The sequence below is a fragment of the Schistocerca gregaria genome, chromosome 4, assembly GCF_023897955.1.
Source record: "Schistocerca gregaria isolate iqSchGreg1 chromosome 4, iqSchGreg1.2, whole genome shotgun sequence".
Classification (NCBI taxonomy): domain Eukaryota; kingdom Metazoa; phylum Arthropoda; class Insecta; order Orthoptera; family Acrididae; genus Schistocerca; species Schistocerca gregaria.
Genome location: NC_064923.1, coordinates 314,091,349 through 314,114,697, shown reverse-complemented (window position 1 = coordinate 314,114,697; position 23,349 = coordinate 314,091,349). Strand labels below are relative to the sequence as shown.

The window sequence follows — 23,349 nt, the reverse complement described above, 5'->3', positions numbered from 1 at the left end:
CGTATACAACCTTCTTTCATGATTCTTAAACCAAGTGTTAGCTATGATTAAGTTGTGTTCTGTGCAAAATTCTACTAGGCGGCTTCCTCTTTCATTTCTTAGCCCCAATCCATATTCACCTACTATGTTTCCTTCTCTCCCTTTCCCTACACTCGAATTCCAGTCACCCATTACTATTAAATTTTCGTCTCCCTTCACTATCTGAATAATTTCTTTTATTTCATCGTACATTTCTTCAATTTCTTCATCATCTGCAGAGCTAGTTGGCATATAAACTTGTACTACTGTAGTAGGTGTGGGCTTCGTATCTATCTTGGCCACAATAATGCGTTCACTATGCTGTTTGTAGTAGCTTACCCGCATTCCTATTTTCCTATTCATTATTAAACCTACTCCTGCATTACCCCTATTTGACTTTGTGTTTATAACCCTGTAATCACCTGACCAGAAGTCTTGTTCCTCCTGCCACCGAACTTCACTAATTCCCACTATATCTAACTTTAACCTATCCATTTCCCTTTTTAAATTTTCTAACCTACCTGCCCGAGTAAGGGATCTGACATTCCACGCTCCGATCCGTAGAACGCCAGTTTTCTTTCTCCTGATAACGACATCCTCCTGAGTAGTCCCCGCCCGGAGATCCGAATGGGGGACTATTTTACCTCCGGAATATTTTACCCAAGAGGATGCCATCATCATTTAATCATACAGTAAAGCTGCATGTCCTCGGGAAAAATTACGGCTGTAGTTTCCCCTTGCTTTCAGCCGTTCGCAGTACCAGCACAGCAAGGCCGTTTTGGTTAATGTTGCAAGGCCAGATCAGTCAATCATCCAGACTGTTGCCCCTGCAACTACTGAAAAGGCTGCTGCCCCTCTTCAGGAACCACACGTTTGTCTGGCCTCTCAACAGATACCCCTCCGTTGTGGTTGCACCTACGGTACGGCCATCTGTATCGCTGAGGCACGCAAGCCTCCCCACCAACGGCAAGGTCCACGGTTCATGGGGGGAGGCCTACTACAGTAGTACATGTTTATATCCCAACTAGCTCTGCAGATGATGAAGAAATTGATGAAATGTATGACGAGATAAAAGAAATTATTCAGATAGTGAAGGGAGACAAAAATTTAATAGTCATGGGTGACTGGAATTCAAGAGCAGGAAAAGGGAGAGAAGGAAACATAGTAGGTGAATATGGATTAGGGGTAAGAAATGAAAGAGGAAGGTGTCTGGTAGAATTTTGCACCGAGCATAACATAATCATAGCTAACACTTGTTTCAAAAATCATAAAAGAAGGTTGTATACATGGAAGAATCCTGGAGATACTAGAAGGTATCAGGCTATATAATGGTAAGGCAGAGATTTAGGAACCAGGTTTTAAATTGTAAGACATTTCCAGGGGCAGATGTGGACTCTGACCACAATCTATTGGTTATGAACTGTAGATTAAAACTGAAGAAACTGCAAAAAGGTGGGAATTTAAGGAGATGGGACCTGGATAAACTGAAAGAACCAGAGGTTGTACAGAGTTTCAGGGAGAGCATAAGGGAACAATTGACAGGAATGGGGGAAAGAAATACAGTAGAAGGAGAATGGGTAGCTTTGAGGGATGAAGTAGTGAAGGCAGCAGAAGATCATGTAGGTAAAAAGACGAGGACTCGTAGAAATCCTTGGGTAACAGAAGAAATATTGTATTTAATTGATGAAAGGAGAAAATATAAAATGCAGTAAATGAAACAAGCTAAAAGGAATACAAACATCTCAAAAATGAGATTGACAGGAAATGCAAAATGGCTAAGCAGGGATGGGTAGAGGACAAATATAAGGATGTAGAGGCTTATCTCACTAGGGGTAAGATAGATACTGCCTACGGGAAAATTAAAGAGACCTTTGGAGAAAAGAGAACCACTTGTTTGAATATCAAGAGCTCAGATGGAAACCCAGTTCTAAGCAAAAAAGGGAGAGCAGAAAGGTGGAAGGAGTATATAGAGGGTCTATCCAGGGGCGATGTACTTGAGGACAATATTATGGAAATGGAAGAGAATGGAGATAAAGATGGAATGGGAGATACGATACTGCATGAAGAGTTTGACAGAGCACTGAAAGACCTGGCTCGAAACTAGGCCCCCGGAGTAGACAACATTTCATTAGAACTACTGATGGCCTTGATAGAGCCAGTTCTGACAAAACGCTACCATCTGGTGAGCAAGATGTACGAGACGGGCGACATACCCTCAGACTTCAAGAAGAATATAATAATTCCAATCCCAAAGAAAGCAGGTGTTGACAGATGTAAAAATTACCGAACTATCAGTTTAATAAGTCATAGCTGCAAAATACTAATGCAAATTCTTTACCAACAAATGGAAAAACTAGTAGAAGCCGACCTCGGGGAAGATTGGTTTGGTTTCCGTAGAAATACTGGAACACGTGAGGCAAAACTGACCCTACAACTTGTCTTAGAAGAAAGATTAAGGAAGGGCAAACCTATATTCCTAGCATTTATAGACTTAGAGAAAGCTTTTGACAATGTTTATTGTAATACTCTCTTTCAAATTCTGAAGGTGGCAGGGTAAAATACAGGGAGCAAAAGGCTATTTAAAATTTGTACAGAAATCAGATGGCAGTTATAAGAGTCAAGGGGCATGAAAGGGAAGCAGTGGTTTGGAAGGGAGTGAGACAGGGTTGTAGCCTCTCCCCAATGTTATTCAATCTGTATATTAAGCAAGCAGTGAAGGAAACAAAAGAAAAATTCAGAGTAGGTATTAAAATCCATGGAGAAGAAATAAAAACTCTGAGGTTCGCCGATGACATTGTAATGCTGTCAGAGACCACAAGGGACTTGGAAGAGCAGTTGAACGGAATGGATTGAAAAGAGGATATAAGATGAACATCAACAAAAGCAAAATGAGGATAATGGAATGTAGTCGAATTAAGTCCGGTGATGTTGAGGGAATTAGATTAGGAAATGAGACACTTAAAGTAGTAAAGGAGTTTCGCTGTTTGGGGAGCAAATTAATTGATGATGGTTGAGGTAGAGAGGGTATAAAATATAGACTGGCAATGACAGGGAAAGCGTTTCTGAAGAAGAGAAATTTGTTAACATCGAGTATAGATTTAACTGTCAGGAAGTCGTTTCTGAAAATGTTTGTATGGAGTGTATCCTTGTATGGAAGTGAAACATGGATGATAAATAGTTTGAACAAGAAGAGAATAGAATCTTTCAAAATGTGGTGCTACAGAATAATACTAAAGATTAGATGGGTAGATCACATAACTAATGAGGTGGCATTGAATAGAATTGGGGAGAAGAGGCGTTTGTGGCACAACTTGACAAGAAGAAGGGACCGGCTGGTAGGATATATTCTGAGGCATCAAGGAATCACAAATTTAGCATTGGAGGGAAGCGTGGAGGGTAAAAATCATAGAGGGAGACCTAGAGATGAATACACTAAGCAGATTCAGAAGGATTTAGGTTGCAGTAAGTACTGGGAGAGGAAGAAGCTTTCACAGGATAGGATAGCATGGAGAGCTGTATCAAACCAGTCTCAGGACTGAAGACCACAACAACAACGTCAATAATAGTATATTGAACAACAGTATCAAGTATTTTTTTTATTTATTGAAGTGAAATGAAGACCATATAAGGAGGATTTTCTTGATTATGACAAGCACTGAGGTTCTTGGAGTCCGCTGCCTGCAACTACAATTGAAATATAAGTGAAGTCCAATAGCCAAGGAAAATTCAAATAAGCACAGCACATTTTTGATAACGCATTTGTATTATATCCTACAAAAATGTGTCTTCATGTACATGTCAATAATATTTAATAATAATATATGATTTTTTATTTATTTATTTTTTCATTTCAACACACAGGGCCACACAAGGCACCTGTTATTTGTCAGTTGGGAGTGTTTGCCGTAAATTGTGCTTCCTGCGGGTTATACATATGGGACCTCTATTTGTCTGCCCAGCATGGGTAGCGAACACCATGCCTGTTGCCAGTTGCTGCATTTCATAATGGGTCCAGACGTCAACATAGTGCAATGTCATTGCCATCCCACTGGGATCATACAACCTTCTGCAGTAGAGAATACCATGACCACAGTGTGGCTGTGTCCTGCTGCCTCAGTTTGCCACACAAACTGGAGATGCCAGCACAGAGTTCTCCTGGCAGTGCATACACGTCATTTGCCATATGTCATCACCTACAGGTAAGCACAGAATATTACATGATGAAGAACCTGCACTTGAATGACCGTAGTAGCTGGTTGGAATAATTAAAGGCTTGTTCACATTCGAGGAGAAATCAAGTTGAATGAACTGAAAAAGTACTGTGTATATGTCCATCACTGGTCTATTTACCACCTCTCCACGTGCCTCCTCTGTCTCCCAAACCATCTATGGATGTTACCACACCCGCAGAAAAATTCAGACCCTCCTCAACAACCTAGAACTGCTCTTGTTTCTCTCAGGTTTCTCTGCACCTGTCCGTGGTTGATTGCATTTTGGCACCCAATATTGAGTGATTCTGCATCACCTGTCATTTTTTATGTCAGAATTGACATGTTTTGGAGACCGATGGGTCAATGATGACCAAGGAGATACACAGAATGCTGATGGCAGAAGACCTCTGTCAGTGGCAGTGCACATAACAGCAGCAAACCCACCAACAATTTCTTTAAAAGTTTGTCACTGTGGTAGCAGGTGATGGGGAAGTCTTATGAAGTTTTTCAAATGTGGATTATAGGCAGTAATGTATCCTTGTGAGTAGTTTCTGGGAGTGAGAGGTAAAATGTATTATTGACACAGGAGGTTAGCTGGAAAGAAACAGTGACCCATGAAGTATGTCCGCAGTATCACAGAGCTCAGTGAAAAGGGGACCAGTGGCCTATTTGTTTTGATATGGAGTGAAGAGTATCCGGTTTTGGAGATACTGAGGTTTACTATGAAGTACTGGAGATTTGTTGTGAAGAATAGTTAGAATAGTGATTATAATAAAGTATTACATATGTAAAATGATGTATTGTGAAAATGATGTCTGAGAATTTTGTTTGTTATAGAGTTCTGCCCAGTTAATATGATTTATAAGATGACAATGGAAACACTTCTACCAACCACTTTATTTTGTAGAAACTTTTCATTACAAGTTAGTAACTATATAGATTGATGTAAAGGAATGCCTGGTTTCTTTTTGCTGCTAGTGCTGTAAGTGTGTAATATTGTTTTGTAAATGATGAATGTATCTTAATCTGATATACTAGAATTTTTCTGGGTTTTTTCCTTCTTAGTTACTATATTTATGTGATATATATGTTGGATGATAATTTTAGCACGTAAATAATAAGTGAATAGGCTAGCACATTTACAGACAGGATATCTTTCTTGAACCTCTTTCCTTTCCTGCAATATGAGATGATGTAGCTTCTAATAAGACTAAAACTGACTACAAGTAAAAAGTGTGCAGATGAGAACATACTAGCTCAGCGGTTGAGAGAAAATGTAGATCAGTGCTAGTGAAGTCAGACAAATAATGTATAATATGATACAACGAGTGGAGGAACAAATATAAAGTATAAATGACTGTAAATATGTATGTGTTCTGACGAAATTCAAGGGTGAATTTTATTTGCAGAAGGGGGGAGACTGTAACAGGACAAAACTGTAGGAGATTTTGAAGCAGAAGTCAGAGCCCAGAACTGCAATGATACCACAGCCAGACAGCAGATACTGGTGACTGTACTGCGTGGTCACCTACTATGTTATTAGACCGTGAGCACCAAAATTAGCCCACAGCACAAGAGATGGACATCAGCCACAGTCAGCCACCACTCATGCTTGATCAGCACCCATCAGCAGCAGTAAGACTTCTGTGTTGTCATTCCAGGTGTCATGCACTGGGACTAGTTTTCAAGAAGCTATTCCAGCTTGACTGACACTCACATCATTGACACATGCTGTCAATTATGCCAGACCCCAGCTTTGCCAGACCACCTAGCTACAGCATGATCTGTATGGCAGTGCCATGCATGGCACATGCCTTGTGTCAGGTGGGAGTCTTCGCCATAATGTCTGCCACACCTGGGTTGCAAATAAAAGTGTCTCCCTCTCTGCCCATTGTGGCATTCAGCACCATGCAGCTTCCAGCCCCTGCTCCTCAGTGTCGCTCCAGACTTCAACTCTTGGCAAAACCTTCATTGTGCCACTGGGATGATGTGACCTTCCACAGTAGAGAAGACTTGGTGACCACCTGTGACCGCAGTGTAGCCACATCCTGCTGTCTGAGCTCATCTCACATACTGGAGATACCAGCACAGTGTTCTGTCTCCTATGCTGTGAATGCATGCTGCTTGCCATATGTCATTGCCTGCAGCTCAACATAGAATATTATGTGCACTAGCAGGATGGAATAATTAAAGACTTGTTCATGTTCAAGGAGGAATCATGTTGAATGACTGAATAAAGGACTGTGTGTACATGTCTACCACTGGTCTGCCTGCAGCTCCTGCACATGTCTTCCCTGTCTCCCTTACTGTGCCCATCCCAAGACAAACTAGAACTGCTCATGTTTCACATCGGTTTCTCTACAGCTGTCCTTGGTCCACTGCAAAGCTAACTGAAATGAAAAGGAACAACAATCAAAACTAAATCCTTATGAAATGAAAAAAATTAAATATATTAATTAATGTCCATTAACAGAAAACATAGCTGAATTAGGCATCACCTAATATTGCACCAGCAGTAGTAGTACAAACAATAGTGTCAATAATGTGTGACCCTACAAACAGTCTAGGATATGTTCAGTATTATCTCCAGCTACTCTGAGGCGCATTGTCAAGTGGCACAAGTTATACCTTATCTTGACTACTCGTATTCCCTTTTCCCTCTGTCAATATCTGTTCTGCATCCAATTATGTATTCTATTGAACATAAATCCCCAGTTTTCTTGGCTTTGCTGCAACCAATAGCCCTTAATATATCTAAAACCTAAATTAAATATTCCATGCCATTTGTAAGGGCTGTAGGGCAATTATTCCATTAATGACTTAATTACAATGTTCAAGAAAGTCATATCCCACACAACAATACTGCTTTCTTTACATCTCATTCCAGTATTATAAAGGAGACACAGCTGAGTGACAGATGATTTGCTCAGATGCTTGGTTTGTTGGTTGGTTGGGGAAGGAGACCAGACAGCGTGGTCATCGGTCTCATCGTAGTAGGGAAGGAAGTTGGCCGTGCCCTTTCAGAGAAACCATCCCGGCATTTGCCTGGAGTGATTTAGGGAAATCATGGAAAACCTAAATCAGGATGGCCGGATGCGGGATTGAACCGTCGTCCTCCCGAATGCGAGTCCAGTGTCTAACCACTGCGCCACCTCGCTCAGTCAGATGCTTGGCAAAGAATGTTTTATGCATCTGGTTTTCTTTGCTAAACTAGGTTATCTTTGATCTTAATGTGTAATAAGAGTGAAATAAATCACATGTGACATTTCTATATATTATATAGACTTTTCTCTAGATTGCATCAGCACTGATGTGTTTCTGATTCTTAGTATATACCTCTTCCTTGAGAAAGACTGGTATTTTACACTAAATGCCTGTGAAACAGAGCAATACTAAGACACAAAACAAACTAAGAAAATCATTTGAATATATTTAACTTTCATCATCTGTGATGATTGGTCTACTTCGTAATGCTGTAGATGATTTAACCCTCCAGAAACCATTTGTGTCTCAAATCCCATATCTATGTGGCACGTCATATGTGGTGCTGACTGAATAGCCAACTAGATAAGTGAGGAATCTTGAGCACTGTGCCACCTGGAGTGGTCATGTATATCATATGTCAGTAATGGTGTACACCCATGATAAATGTCAGGCAGTACATGACACGTTTCTTGGATAGTGCACTTGAGGAGTCCTCTCAAGTAATGATTTCAGAAATCCTAATAAACAAATACTGAGAATCAAATTTAAGCAAGGCTTATTTTGTTAATATCTTCAGACACTTTTCTAGTTGTCAGTTGTGTGTTTCCTTTCTGGCACCCACACTAGTTTCCCATAAACCTTAATCCCTCAACTTTTTTTAATCTTGACATACTGTAGGTGGCTGCATTTGACTTGTCAACAGTAAGAAATGCTGAGACATTGAATGCTTTGCAGACTGTTGGTTTCAGCATCAAAAGCAAATATGTATCAAAAGGTTTAGCAAGTTCTTGGAGTCAATTTCAGTTATACATATTATGTTCCAAATGGTACTGCACAGTGTAGTTGCACTTCTTGCAGAAACTAAACTATGACCGTTCCTTGAAGTACTTGAAAAAGTTTACTATGAGGCTTTTCAAAACATTTTGCATAAAAACTGAGTCATCACTAGTATGAGTGCTTGAGAAATTACTTTCTATTTTAAAATCAAATACATTTAACTATATTTTTATTCTCATTTAATTAGGTAATACTGCGTGGCTTTCTTAGTGATTTCACAAACCCAGTGAAAGACTTAGGAGATATTATTGTAAATTCAGCAGTGGAAATATATAATCGAATATCAGAAGACCTCCTGCCCACACCTGCAAAATCCCACTATGTCTTCAATCTGCGTGATTTATCCAAGTGTATACAAGGTGTACTGCAAGCAGATGCTGGCACTGTGAGGGAAGCTATTCAGATGATGAGGTAAGCTACATTTCTTTCTTCTATTAAATGCTGTAACTCTGTGCTGTATAGATGTAAGCTGTAGTGGTAACAATAGTTTCATGTTTATGACAGAAACATTGAAACATTTTTAATAATTTGTAGGAGGAAATGAATACAAATCAGTAAATGCAAGGAAAGGTTTCATAAAAGTGAGAAAAATAGTAATATTGAATATAAGTTTAACCATTGGGTAGCCTTTTCTATGAACATTTGTGTATTTCGTTATATGGAAGTGAAATGTGGAGTATAAACAGTAGAGACAAAAAGAGAATAAAGAGGTTCTGAACTGAATTAAAAAGGGCTTTGTGAGACAATGTAACTAAATTACATAATAGAGTGAAGTGCAGGAGGTCAAAATTGAAAAGGCTCCCAATCAATCAAGGTATAACAGATATAGGGGGTACAGGAGCTATGTATATATGAAGTGATTTACATCAGTCTTCAGACTGATTGCTATGACAACAGCCTTTATTGGATTTATCAATTACACATCTAATAGTGTCATTTTTATTGATATTTATAAAGGACTATGTGTCATATTATTGTACATTCAAAGTTTTTGTTCATGTTGTTGACAAATGGCTGTATTTTGGATATTGTAAGAATCTAAATGATGGGAGATTTATAAACAGTCTAATCTTCTTAAGAAATTTTTATCCTTTCCTGCTCTCCTGTCATTGGCTAGTGCTTTTAACCTCTAAAAGTCATATTTCATTCAAGAATTACTTCTTTCTTCCTACAGGCAAAGAAGTCACATACTAAACTAATGAATATGTCAGCTCCTATGTATCTCATTCAGTCTGCTATGATATGAAAACTACATATTTTTCTTGTCTTTACTTCCATTTTTCAGTCAGTAACATACGTGTTAGAAGATAAGTATCCACTTACCAAGCACTGTTGAAGGAATTATTGGAGCAGAGCTAAAGACACAGCAAATTCAAAAATAGAGTTGAAGTGGGGATACCTCAAGACTGTAATCACTGCATTATAATTACAAAAATATCTTAATGCAAGCCTGAAATTTTCACCTTTTACTTAACTCACAAAATTAAATGAAAAACTTAGTATCATTCAAACTTACCATCCCATGAATACATAACATGATTCTACTTTCTGACTAGGTTGTTCTATCATGAATGCCTGCGAGTTTTTCATGACCGTTTAATAAATATTGAAGATAAAAGCTATTTTTATAAATTAATGTATGAGGTATGCAATCGCACCTATGGAGATCCTGTCATTCAGTTGCCTGAAGAGGAAATAATTCTTCACCCACCTGTTCTTCTCTTTGGTGATTTCATGGTTATGGGAGCATCTAAAGAGGACAAAGTATATGAAGAAATAACAGACATTGAGAAGTTCAAGAAAGTAGCTCAGGTATGAATTATTTTTTAATAAAAGTAATTTTGCTAACAATTGGTCTTTTGAATGGATTCACAGAAGTTCATCATTGTATCTGAACCTTATGATATAAGAACAATTTTGAACAATTTCCAGGCTACAGTATTCTTTATTTTCTACAGTAATCCATAAGAAAAAGTAGCTGTTTTAAATGCCTCAGAAAAAGTTCTTGTGGAAATAGAACTTTAGTATTAATGATGTTACATGGTTATACAATTGAGTGACAAAACTTGTTTTTATCAAGGACTATTTAGAAGACTACAACTTAACGACACCCAAAGAAATGAAACTTATATTTTTTATGGATGCTCTGGAACACATAACTCGCCTGGCACGAATTTTAAGAGCAGAAAGAGGAAATGGACTGTTGGTGGGTGTAGGAGGAATGGGTAAGCAAAGCTTAACCCGACTTGCAGCACATCTCTGTGGATACAAGTAAGTTTTTTACTGCTGTATTCTAAAAACAACAATGAATCAAAAATTTCCCCATCTTTTTTAGCAGCAATACTCAACCAAAATATTGCTATTATTGCAGGGGTGGCTCCAGAAGTATTTCTGTTACAACAATGCAACAGAAATTCTTACTCTTGATAAACAATGGCCCCTCACAAATTTCAGTATATGTTTATCAAGTCCATTGTATTCTAGTTAATCATAATTTAGAAATTTACTCTTAGTCACCATAAGCCATTATGAGACAGATACTGCAATGTTAGTGAAAATTACTATATCAAGACAGACATATTTCACTGATATGAGCGTTATATTATAGATTTTGTACCTTGTTGTGCCCAAGTGGTTAGTAATACACAACTGTAAAAGGTCATTTACTTTTATAATACATATGATGTACAGGCCTAACTTGTAATCAGGGCCTCTGGCTGTTACACTGAATCAAAGAGGGCTTGGATACATTCCTGTAGAATCCCCTGCCTCACAGTTTGTTTGTAAGAACATAAAGAATTTGCTGTCATCATTAGAAGAACATGATGCACAAATAGGTCAATAGGTAAATACCTAGATGATGTCCTGCAAAACTTTGGCATACAGTGTTGGCTGAAGGAGAGACAGTACATGCCCAATGAAAACCCTCCTTATGTTACCAGGGCAGTCAAGAGTACATCTTATATCCAGCAATATGGCAAACATCACATTTCTGCAACTTTGTATTATGTCTCTCAGAAACACAGGTTGCCAGGTAACAGGTGGTATAATGGAACTGAACTAACATATAACCACTACTGTAGGAAAGGTTGAAATGTTATTTGTCCCAAAACGCTATGATCTGCAGGAGAGAATCTCAGCAATAGCATTCAGGTTACCATAGTAGTCCGAGGCCTGTGCATTTCCCGTCAATGGAAGCTGGTCCAACAGCATGGATGCTACCACTCCATCTCGCATAAGATGGTGTCAGAACATCAGTTTTGATTGATCAATACTCATTGCTATACTCCAGTATTCAGAAAACATCCTACATGAGGTGGCACACATGCTAAGATACTCACATTCAGGTGCACAGTAATTCAAATATCCATCCAGACATCCAGATACAAATGATTTTGTGGTTCCTACAAAATGTTTAAAGAAATGGTAGGATAGTTCCTTTGAAAAAATCACACATTAGTTCCCTCACTATCCTTACCCAATCTCTAATGCTTCCAACTTAAAGTGTGAGTGAGAATCTGGGTTATTTCAGGTTATTTCTCCAAACCACCTTCCACTTCTTTACAAGGTTACCTACTTGGAATTTGCAGCCACTCTTCTTTACTGGAGACCATCTTGACTTCTTCTCCTTTGAATAATGATAGGTACAGGAATTTTTAGACCCTTTCTACTTATAAAATAAGTAGACATACAGCTGTTCATCGATTAACGATGTATTTGACTTTCATACACAGTAAAACTCTCACTTTCAATATAGATATATAACTTCCATTAAGTCTCTCATACAGTCAAATGTCAGAAACAAATTTAATTACAGTTAAAAGAAAGTTGGCTTTGATACCATAACTTTTCTTAACATAAATCAGAAATCTTGCCTATAGCAAGGTTACGTCAAAGAGTTTTCAAGAGCTCTTTTTCAACTGTCTTCATTTTAATAACAATAGGCAAAGACCCAATAAGCACAGAGCTGCATATAAATTCCATGGTTCTTCCTTACACACTGACTAAAACATCTATGGATTGTGCGACAGGTACTTGTGGGTGTCATTTGTCTGCCACGTCTGCTTTCTTCCCGCGACTGATTTTAAACCTGCACACAGAAACATGTGACACACTGTAGGTAGGATTCTACCATCCCACACTCATATCCAGAATATCATGTGTTTGAGACAGTAGAAGGCTGAGTGGTCTAGAATTTACACAGAAATTCTCAAATCAATACATATCCACCCCCCCCCCAAGATCAAACACGTGATATTTTACACATAATCATTATGCAAATAATATCACTCATAATAACATTTCATATCCTAACAGTATACATTTCTCACATATGTTTACATACATATCTTTCCTTTCAATAACAATTCTCTGTCCTCTCTTCAACAATGTTTCGCTTATTGTTTCTCTATTCTTTTCTTATATTACTTTGTTATTAAGACTTGAGCATTTACTCGTGGTTTTAGTCAGCTTTACTAATGTTTAGGAATTGTGAGGACTCTTATTTTTTTTCCACTCTATGAACGTAAACTTCAGGTGTTTATGACATATGAGTACTCGATTTTCTATTCTTATCCTTGGTACTACCGTTTTCCTAGTATGTACTATTTTCATTAATTGTAGCTTTGAGGAACTCTGGACGAAATAAAAGTGTTCTTTTGACAATAATCACTCATTTGTTTCCATGAAACATAATAATGATAGTCATTCATAGAATTTTTTCACACTTCCCAGAATAATGTCTATAAAATTTGTTACTTTTGTCATGATACTGTCCCCTTCCCCTAGGACCAGCACCTATTCCTTGCTTGTGGGCTGGCTTTATGAGAACACTTCCTCTCTTCATTCTGGTGGGTACACCCCTTACAAAACAACCCGATTTTTTAGGCCACAGATCGTTCAATCTCCACTTAGGTACGCCTGCTCTTTATACTTAGTGAACGCCAGGTACACCCCTCTTATCATTTCTGAGTAGGCCTCATGGTTCATTACCCTAGTATACATTTCCATGTATACCATAATTAAGTATCTTCTGGCAAAGATATAAATCTATCTTAAACTTTGCATTCATTCTTTAATATATCATTCACACCCTAGAGTCCTCCTCTACTTATCCACTTCTATATATGGGCACTTCTGTATATGGGCACATATTTCCATATGTACACACATTTTCCCCTACAACACCTGGAAGTTCTCACATCATGATGGGCCTTGTCTTATATATCAATTTGATATGTTACTTGATCCACAATATCGATTTTGCTGATAATTGTGCTTTATCTGTTAATCACAGACACTTACACTCAATTGTTTGTTTGTGAAAGTTTAAGATGACTTTAAACTCCAACAACCAATCTAAACCAAACAGTACATCTCTATTAATATTCTCTACTATTAATAGCATTTGATGAAATAATTTGTGTCCAATACTACAGTTTACTTGAGTTTCATATTTTACAAGTTTACTTTTTGTTCCTGTTATCCTGATTATGTATACTCCAGTCACTGACAATAATGGTAAGTGCTGTTTGTTCTGTATCGAGTTAAAAAATGCATTTGAGATGAGTGATACCTCACTTCTAGAATCTATAAATATTTTAACCTCAGAAGTTTCCATTGTCCCTGCATTTATAGGTTGTGGGTTATTAGTAGCTAAGCTTGGTTCTTCAAGCAGCAACCATTCGTTTGTGGGTATTTTGTGTGTAAAGTTAACATACTTATTTGTAATAAGGGCTTCTAATGTATCTCCACGACCAGGGCACTGGCCCTGGAGCCACGTCGAACAGTGTTTTCCTCATTACTCCTAAGTATGGGTTGGTTACCAAAATGAGATACTACATTCGCATTCTGTGTTTTATGATTACTCGGTACAAATACTTGAGAAGCTGCTGGATCTAAATTTGAAAGTGGATGTTTCTTTTGATAATTGTCGTTACAACTTTTCTCACTATACTGGTGTACTTTTGCTAATTTTGCCTCACACTTTTTAAAATTATTTCTGCTATTTCTTTTAAAGTTCGAACTTTCACTCTGGTGTAAGTTTTGTTGCGGTCCTTATTTATTGCATCAAGTGTGTCAACAAAAGACAGCAACACTTCTATCATTTTCCAATCACTACATAAGATGTCTTTTCTCGCATAGATCGGCAGTCGTCTAATTAAAATATATACAAATCCTTCTTCTTCCCTTGGCTTATCTAAATACTTTGCTTGTGCTAAATGCCAATCAAAATATTTCCTTATAGTATCCCAAGTATTATTATAATATTTTGGGTGCCATAGGTGTGATATTAACTTTTCTTGTGCACTGGCGGACTAGTACTTCTCTTTAAATTTCTTTTGCAAGTCTCCCCAAGAGGAATAATTCTCAATATTTACTGTTCCCCATTCTGAGGCTTCCCATAGAAGGTACCTCAAAGCAAATTGAATCTTCTTGGAAGCTTCTTAATTTTTTGGTAAAGCTTGGCTAAATCTGTTTAAGAAATGGGTCAGATGTACATCTCCATCTGGCTTAAATGTAGAGAATTGTCTAGATAACCCTGAATTAGCTCCCCATTGCAAATCAGTCAATGCTTCAATAGTTAATGCAACATTAGGTGAAGTTGCCCTTTTTTTCTACTTTATCTTGGATAAGCTTAAATTCTCTCCACAGGTCATCCATATCCTTCCCGGTATCATTTAAGTTAGGAAGAAGGAATAGGCAATATGTTTCTGAGTGTTATTCTCTTGGTAACCTTTCGATTTATAATTTCTCCAAATTGTTCCTCCAAACTAATTACATATATATTATCAGAGTGAGCCACTTTTTCTTTGAAATTTGTTTCTACAATATCTGCCTGTTTATTGACACCTGTAATTTGCGACTGAATGACTGGCATTAATTCATTCTGCTTAGCTACACTCTCTTTCAAATTATTCAACACCTGCCTTACATCATTATATTTAACATTGTACACGTTTTCAAAAGATCCTAAATTTTCAGAGTTCAGATTCTACATTATTACATTTGCTCTCAACGTTAAGTTCTTTTCGATAAATGTGAAAAGTGTTACTCTGTTTCTGGTTAAGGTCAACTCGTTCTTTATATCTACTTTTGAATTCTCTAGTTTATTGCTTATAGCATCGAACTCAGTCTTCAAAGCACCCATGCCTTCGCATAGATTACTAAATTCTTTGCTTTGAGAGTCTACTTTAGCATTTAACAAACCTAAATTTGTCGTTTGAATATTTAGAGTTTGACTCTGAGCATTTAAAGCTTCACTCTAGGTATTTAATTGAGAATTTGCTAAGTCTAATTCTTTACTTAGAGTCACACTCTGAGCATTTAATTAGGAATTTAATGGGTTTAACTTAAGACTCTGAGCTTTTATTAAATTTAGCAACTCAGCACAGTCAGGCACTTCTTTGCTAATTTTCATAGCCATAGCTGGGTCTTGAATTTCCCAAACCTGTTGTATATTTTCCATGTTTTATATGCCTTAGCTCTTGTAAAGAATTTAAAACTGACTTTAAATATGATAATTACACAATAAAAGTTCACTCAACAGTATCTTCTACAACTTGGTACTAAAGTAATCAAATTTTGTTTTATGCGTAGAATTCATGTTGCGTAGCTGAGCAGATGTGGAGGCAGGTCATCACTGGTGAACAGCAGCTGGTACAGGTGGCATTGGATGTAGGTTGGTTTTTGCATCTGCATCCCCGTGATGTGTGTGAGAGCTGTATACTCCCTGCACTGGATCTTCTTGGTTGAAGCGTTCTATGCATACTTCTTAGACAAATATGTCGAAATCTTCTTTGCTGTTTTTATCATTGTGAATTTATCATTTCTTCCCCATTTTGCCATTTAAATTTTGCTCTATTGGATATTTGAATGTATTCCAATTTCTCAGAGTTATTCCCTTGTCTTATTATGTTTGGTTGCTATAGCAACACAAAACAGCTTCTTTTCTCATTTTTGACTTAAAATTACTGTTTTCTCAGTCCTATCACACAAGTCACCACGTTCTGACATCCGACTTAAAGTGTGAGTGTGAATCTGGGTTATTTTGGTTTATTCCCCCAAACCACCTTCCTTTTCGTTGCTGGATAGCCAGCTGCTGGAAACTCTCTTGATTTCTTCTCTGTCAAATAATGCTATGTATAAGAATTTTTAGACTCTTTCTACTTATGAAATAAGTAGACGTACAAACTTTGCTTTTCGTCAATTAACAATGTATTTGACTTTCATTCAAAATAAAACTCTCACTTTCAACATAAATATATAACTTCCAGTAAGTCCCTCGTACAGTTGAACATCAGAAACAAATTAAATTACAGTTCTAAGAAAGTTGGCATTGAAACCATAACTTTTCTTAACATAAATCAGAAAATAAGTATTGCCTATAGCAAAGTTACGTCAAGAGTTTTCAAGAGTTCTTTTTCAACTCTCCTTGTTTTAATAACAGTAGTCAGTGACCCAATAAGCACAGAGCTACATATAGACTCCATGGTTCTTCATTACACCCTGACTAAAACATCTATGGATTGCCCGACAGGTACTTGTCAGCCGTATTTGCTTTCTTCCTGTGACTGATTTTAAACCTGCACACAGAAACATGTGACGTGCAGTAGGTAGAATTCTGCCATGCCACACTCATATCCAGAATATCGTGTGTTCGAGACTACAAATCCAAACTTTTGCTCCATCTCTGTTGACCTCTTCATTGGTGACATTAAATCCTAGTTGCCCTTCTTTTCTTTTAGCTAACATTGTGTACATTTCAGTATTGCCATGAACGCACATCGGCTCTTATCCCATACTATCACTAAATTGCATGCTGAAGTATTTGTTTTTCATCCGTATAATGCTCTTCTATTCAGTGTTTCAACACAAGTATCACTGTTGGAAAGGCATGATGTGAAGAAATATGCAGTCTCTTTCATTTGTTATGAACAGTAAATATTCTGTGCAGTGACAGGCAATACCTAAGTATTAAATGAAACTGGTTTCAGAAAATAACTTACACACTAGGAAAGAGGGGACTATACCATGAATGAATTACCTCAATAGGGCAGAAAGAAATAGATGTGATGTACATTTACTGATAAACAAATGATTACAATTTCAGAAAAATAGCATGATTTATTCAAGAGAAAGAGCTTCACAAATACAGCAAGGTAATAACGAATTGGTCCATCACTGGCCCTTAAGGAAGCATTTATTTGGCTTGAAATTCATAGAATTGTTAGATGTTGTCCTGAAAGATGCCATGCCAAATTCTGACCAACTGGCATATTAGACCATCAAAATCCCAAGATGGTTGTTGGACCCTGCCCATAATGCTCCAAAAATTCTTAGTTGAGGAGAGATCTGGCAGCCTTGCCAGCCAAGGTAGTGTTTGGCAAGCACAAGACAAGCAGTAAAAACACTCAACAAGTGTGGGCAGCCATTATCTTAATGAAACAGGCCCAGGATGGCTTGCCAGGAAGGCCAACAATGCAAGGCATAGAATATCATCCACATGCCACTGGGTTGTAAGGGTGCCCCTTATGAAAACCAAAGGGTTTCTGTGAAATGACATGGTACCCCAGATCATCACTCATGGTTGTCGCACCATATGGTGAGTGACAGTCAAGTTGTGTCTCAGCGCTGTCCAAGGCATCTCCACATCTTTGCTGGCCATGAGAGCTCAGTTCAGAGTGGTTCAGAAGAATCCCGTCTCAGCTTTCTGATGATCTAATACACCAGTTGAACAAAATGTTGCAGGATATCCCTCAGGATAAACTAAACAACTCTATCAGTCAATGCCAAGCCAAATAATACCTGTATAAACATCAGAGGTGGACCAAAGTGTTACTGACTTGCTGCATAAAATATCCAGGTTTTCTAAAATTTTGATCATTTCTTTATGTGTACATGTTCCTTACTGATTTCTGTCACATGATGTGTTGTCTTTTTTTCTTTTCTTTCTTACTTTTTAAGAACATTGATTCCACCCAAAAATTTGACTAAAGAGTGTAATAGTTACTGTCAGCTGTGCATATATTTTTTCATTTGTGTCAGTTTTGTAGGTTCCGGAATCATGGGGGGAGGGATCTCATGGAATCACAGCCTGGCATCTGCTTCTCCTACTATTTTTTGTATGTGATCATTCCACTTGGAGAAATTTTATGGTAATTACTGTTTCCAGTCATTCATCACTGACATTATAGTCATAACAAACAGTAATGGATCTCTTCACCTATTTATGGAACAATAGTTTACATTTGTTTAAATTGGGGTCAACTGCCAGTCCCTGAACCAGTTGTTGATCCTCCACATGTTTTTCTTCATTTTGCTACAGCTTTTTGGCATTGCAACCTTCCTACAACAATAATAATACGTTGAGTTCTGTCTTTAAGCAAGTCATAAATCCAATCGCAAATTTGGTCCGGTACCCAGTAATCCTGTGTTTTGTTCTCTAAATAACAGTGGAGAACTGTATCAAGCATGGGCACCTTTGTCTATGGCAGTCTGAATCTCATAGATGAACAGAGTGGGATTAGTTTTGCAAGGTCTCTATTCGCTGATCCCATGTTGATTTTTATAGAGGAATACAGTTCTGAAAGTTAGAATAGTGTCTTCACTTCACTTGTATATGCATCCATGGACAGAATTAAACATTTTTCCTCCTTCTACGAACCATGGACCTTGCTGTTGGTGGGGAGTCTTGCACACCTCAGTGATACAGATAGCTGTACCATAGGTGCAACTACAATGGAGGGGTATCTGTTGCATTAACCAAAATGGCCTTGCGGTGATGATATTGCAAATGGCTGAAAGTAAGGGGAAACTACAGCCATAATTTTTAACAAGGTCTTGCAGCTTTACTGTATGGTTAAATGATGATAGTGTCCTCTTGGGTAAAATATTCTGGAGGTAAAATAGTCCCCCATTCGGATCTCCAGGTGGGGACTACTCAGGAAGACGTCGCTATCAGGAGAAATAAAACTGGCATTCTACAGATCGGAGCGTGGAATGTCAGATCCCTTACTTGGTTAGGTGGGTTAGAAAATTTAAAAAGGGAAATGGATAGGTTAAAGTTAGATATAGTGGGAATTAGTGAAGTTCAATGACAGGAGGAACAAGACTTCTGGTCAGATGAATACTGGGTTATAAATACAAAATCAAATAGGGATAATGCAGGAGTTGGTTTAGTAATGAATAAAAAAATAGAAGTGTGGGTAAGCTACTATGGACAGCATAGTGAATGCATTATTGTAGCCAAGGAAGACACAAAGCTCATGCCTACCACAGTGGTACAAGTTTATATGCCAACTAGCTCTGCAGATGATGAAGAGATTGAAGAAATGTGATAATCAGATAAAAGAAATTATTTAGATAGCAAAGGGAGATGAAAATTTCATGGTAATGGGGGACTGGAATTTGGTAGTAGGAAAAGGAAGAGAAGGAAAAGTTGTAGGTGAATATGGAACGGGGTAAGGAATGGAAGAGGAAGCTGCCTGGTAGAATTTTGCACACAGCATAACTTAATCACAGCTAACACTTGGTTTAAGAATCATGAAAGAAGGTTGCATACATGGAAGAGGCCTGGAGATGCTGGAAGGCTCAGATAGGCTATGTAATGGTAACACAGAGATTTAGGAACCAAGTTGTAAATTGTAAGACATTTCCGGGGCAGATGTGGACTCTGACCACAATCTTATTGGTTATGAACTGTGGATTAAAACTGAAGAAACTGCGAAAAGGTGGGAATTTCAGGAGATGGGATCTGGATAAACTGAGAGAACTAGATGTTGTAATGTGTTTCAGAGAGAGCATTACAGAATGATTCTCAACAATGGGGGAAAGAAATAGAGTGGAAGAAGAATTTTGAGAGGTAAAATAGTGACAGCAGCAGAGGATCAAGTAGGTAGAAAGAGGAGGGCTAGTAGAAATCCTTGGGTAACAGGAGATATGTTGAACTTAATTGATGAAAGGAGAAAATGAAGTATGCCAAAAAGGAATACAAACATCTCAAAAATGAGATCGATAGGAAGTGCAAAATGGCTAAGCAGAGGTGGCTAGAGGACAAATGTAAGGATGTAGAGGCATATATCACTAGAAGCACTAGAATTAAGATAGATACTGCCTACAGGAAAATTAGAGAGACCTTTGGAGAAAAGAGGACCTGTTGTATTGAATATCAAGAACTCAGATGGAGAATCAGTTCTAAGCAAAGATGGGAAAGCAGAAATGTGGAAGCTGTATGTAGAAGGTCTATACAACGGTGATGTTCTTGAGGGTTATTTTATGGAAATGGAAGAGGACGTAGATGAAGATGAAATTGGAGATATGATACTGCCTGAAGAATTTGACAGAGCATGGAAAGACCTATGTCAAAACAAGGGCCCGGGCATAGACAACATTCTATTAGAACTACTGATAGCCTTGGGAGAGCCACTGGTGACAAAACTCTACCATCTGATGAGCAAAATGTATGAGACAGGCGAAATATCGTCATACTTCAAGAGGAATATATTTATTCCAATCCCAAAGAAAGCAGGTGCTGACAGGTGTGAAAATCACCAAACTATTGGTTTAATAAGTCACGGCTGCAAAATACTAACAGGAATTCTTTACAGACAAATGGAAAAACTGGTAGAAGTTGACCTCGGGGAGGACCAGTATGGTTTTCATAGACATTTTGGAACACATGGGGCAATACTGACACTACGAATTACCTTAGAAGATAGATTGAGGAAAGGCAAACCTATGTTTCTAGCATTTGTAGACTTAGAGAAGGCTTTTGACAATGTTGACTGGAATAGTCTCTTTCAAATTCTGAAGGTGATAGGGGTCAAATACATGGAGCCAAGGTTTATTTACAATCTCTACAGAAACCAGATGGCAGTTATAAGAGTTGAGTGATACAAAAGGGAAGCAGAGGTTGAGAAGGGAGTGAGACAGGGTTGTAGCCTTCCCTTGATATTATTCAGTCAGTATGTTGAGCAAGAAGTAAAGGAAAAAAATAAAAATTTCGAGTATGAATTAAAATCCATGGAGGAAAAAGAAGGTTTGACGATGACATTGTAATTCTGTCAGAGACAGCAAAGCACCTGGATGAACAGTTCAATGGAATGGACATTGTCTTGAAAGGAGGATATAGGATGAACATCAACAAAACCAAAATGAAGATAATGGAATGTAATCCAATTAAGTTGGGTGATGCTGACGGAATTAGATTTGGAAATGAGACACATTAAAGTAGAAGATGTGTTATGCTATTTGTCGAGGAAAATAACTGAAGATGATTGAAGTAGAGAGGATATAAAGTGTAGATTGGTTATGGCAAGGAAAGCGTTTCAGAAGAAGAGAAATTTATTAACATCAAGTATTGACTTAAGAGTCAAAATGTCTTTTCTGAAAGTATTTGTATGGATTGTAGCCATCTATGGAAGTGATTGGTAACTAGTTTAGATAAGAAGAGAATAGAAGCTTTTGAAATGTGGTGCTACAGAAGAATGCTGAAGATCAGATTGGTAGATTAGGTAACTAATGATGAGATACTGAATAGAATTGGGGAGAAGAGGAATTTGTGGCAAAACTTGACCAGAAGAAGGGATCGGTTGGTAGGATGTGTTCTGAAGCATCAAGGGATCACCAATTTATTATTGGAAGACAGCGTGGGTGGTAAAAATCATTGAGGGAGATCAAGAGATGAATACACTAAGCAGATTCAGAATGATGTAGGTTGCAGTAGTCACTTGGAGATGAAGAAGCATCTGCTGTATAGAGTAGCATGGAGGGCTGCTTCAGACCAGTCTCTAGAAAGAAGACCACAACAAGAACACCTCCAGAAGGTAAGTACAGGCCAGATGTTCTGTATCATAATTTATTATTAATCAGTTATTGTTTGCAGAATATTATACACTTCTTTGAATTTAGGTTCATTCAGTCCATTCCTGCTGAATGCTACATTTTCCCCAAATTTTAGTAAGAAGTGTCATCAGAATTTATGATCCTCATTATATTCTACTTGTAAAATCTCATACTGAAAATGCTATTTTAATATTTTCAGGTGTTTTCAGATTGAGCTGACACGTAACTATGATCACGCATCATTCCATGATGATCTTCGTTTATTATATTTTAATGCAGGTGCATTGAATCAGGACACAGCCTTTCTCTTTACAGATTCACAGATTGTGTCAGAGGAATTTCTAGAAGATATCAACAACATTTTGAACTCAGGTAATAAGGTTAACAGATTTGAATAAGAACTTGTTCTTTTGTGGTTTGACAATTAAAACTAATATATTTATAGCAGACTAAAACTAATATACTTCCATAGAAGTTTAGAGGACTGATGCTGCAAAAATAATTATATTTGGGATATAACCTAAAAAGAGAGGGTGGTACTCCATTCGTCATGTTAAGTAACTTGTAGAGAGGACTTAGCTCAGAATGCTCCAGATAAAATGACTGAGACCACAAGTGCATAATAGTATGCTTCATTGCTTAGCAACAATATATAAAATGCATGTGCATATTATAGAAACTCAGAAAAAACTCACTCCAAAGATATTCCTGTGGAAGTACTGTGCCAGTGACCAGAGAGTTTTTCTTATTAGCTGATACCATGGCTGCTGAGTTAGATTAGATTAGATTTACTTTCATTGCAATTGATCTGTAGTGAGAAGGTCCTCCAGGATGTGGAACATGTCAGAAAAACAACAATACATGACAAATATTTACAACTAAAACAAATAAGCTAATGTACCATTCCACAGGTCCTAAGTGGAATGATCGTCATTTTTTAATGAACATTATACGAAAGAGTCAGTTTACAAATACTAATGCACCAAATTTAATATTAAAAAGTTTATTTATTTATAAGGTAATAAACATGTAATACAACTACTATAATAGTTATTTACAATGAACACATTACTGCACTGAAATGGTGCAGAAGTTAGATTCACACACACACACACACACACACACACACACACACACACACACACACACATATATATATATATATATATATATATATATATATATATATATATATATATAAAGATTCCAAGACTTACCGACGAAGCAACTGCCA

At 37.5% G+C, this 23,349-nt stretch overlaps 1 protein-coding gene across 1 annotated transcript in view; it reads left to right on the top strand.

Moving 5' to 3' along the window:
• LOC126365881 (dynein axonemal heavy chain 6) overlaps positions 1 to 23,349 on the top strand; it is a 1,020,408-nt gene that overhangs the window by 548,399 nt on the left and 448,660 nt on the right. Inside the window, exons 39-42 of the mRNA XM_050008578.1 lie at positions 8,458 to 8,681; positions 9,827 to 10,082; positions 10,351 to 10,541; positions 22,315 to 22,487. Coding sequence (XP_049864535.1) covers positions 8,458 to 8,681; positions 9,827 to 10,082; positions 10,351 to 10,541; positions 22,315 to 22,487 — 844 coding nt within the window. The remainder of the gene's footprint in view (positions 1 to 8,457; positions 8,682 to 9,826; positions 10,083 to 10,350; positions 10,542 to 22,314; positions 22,488 to 23,349) is intronic.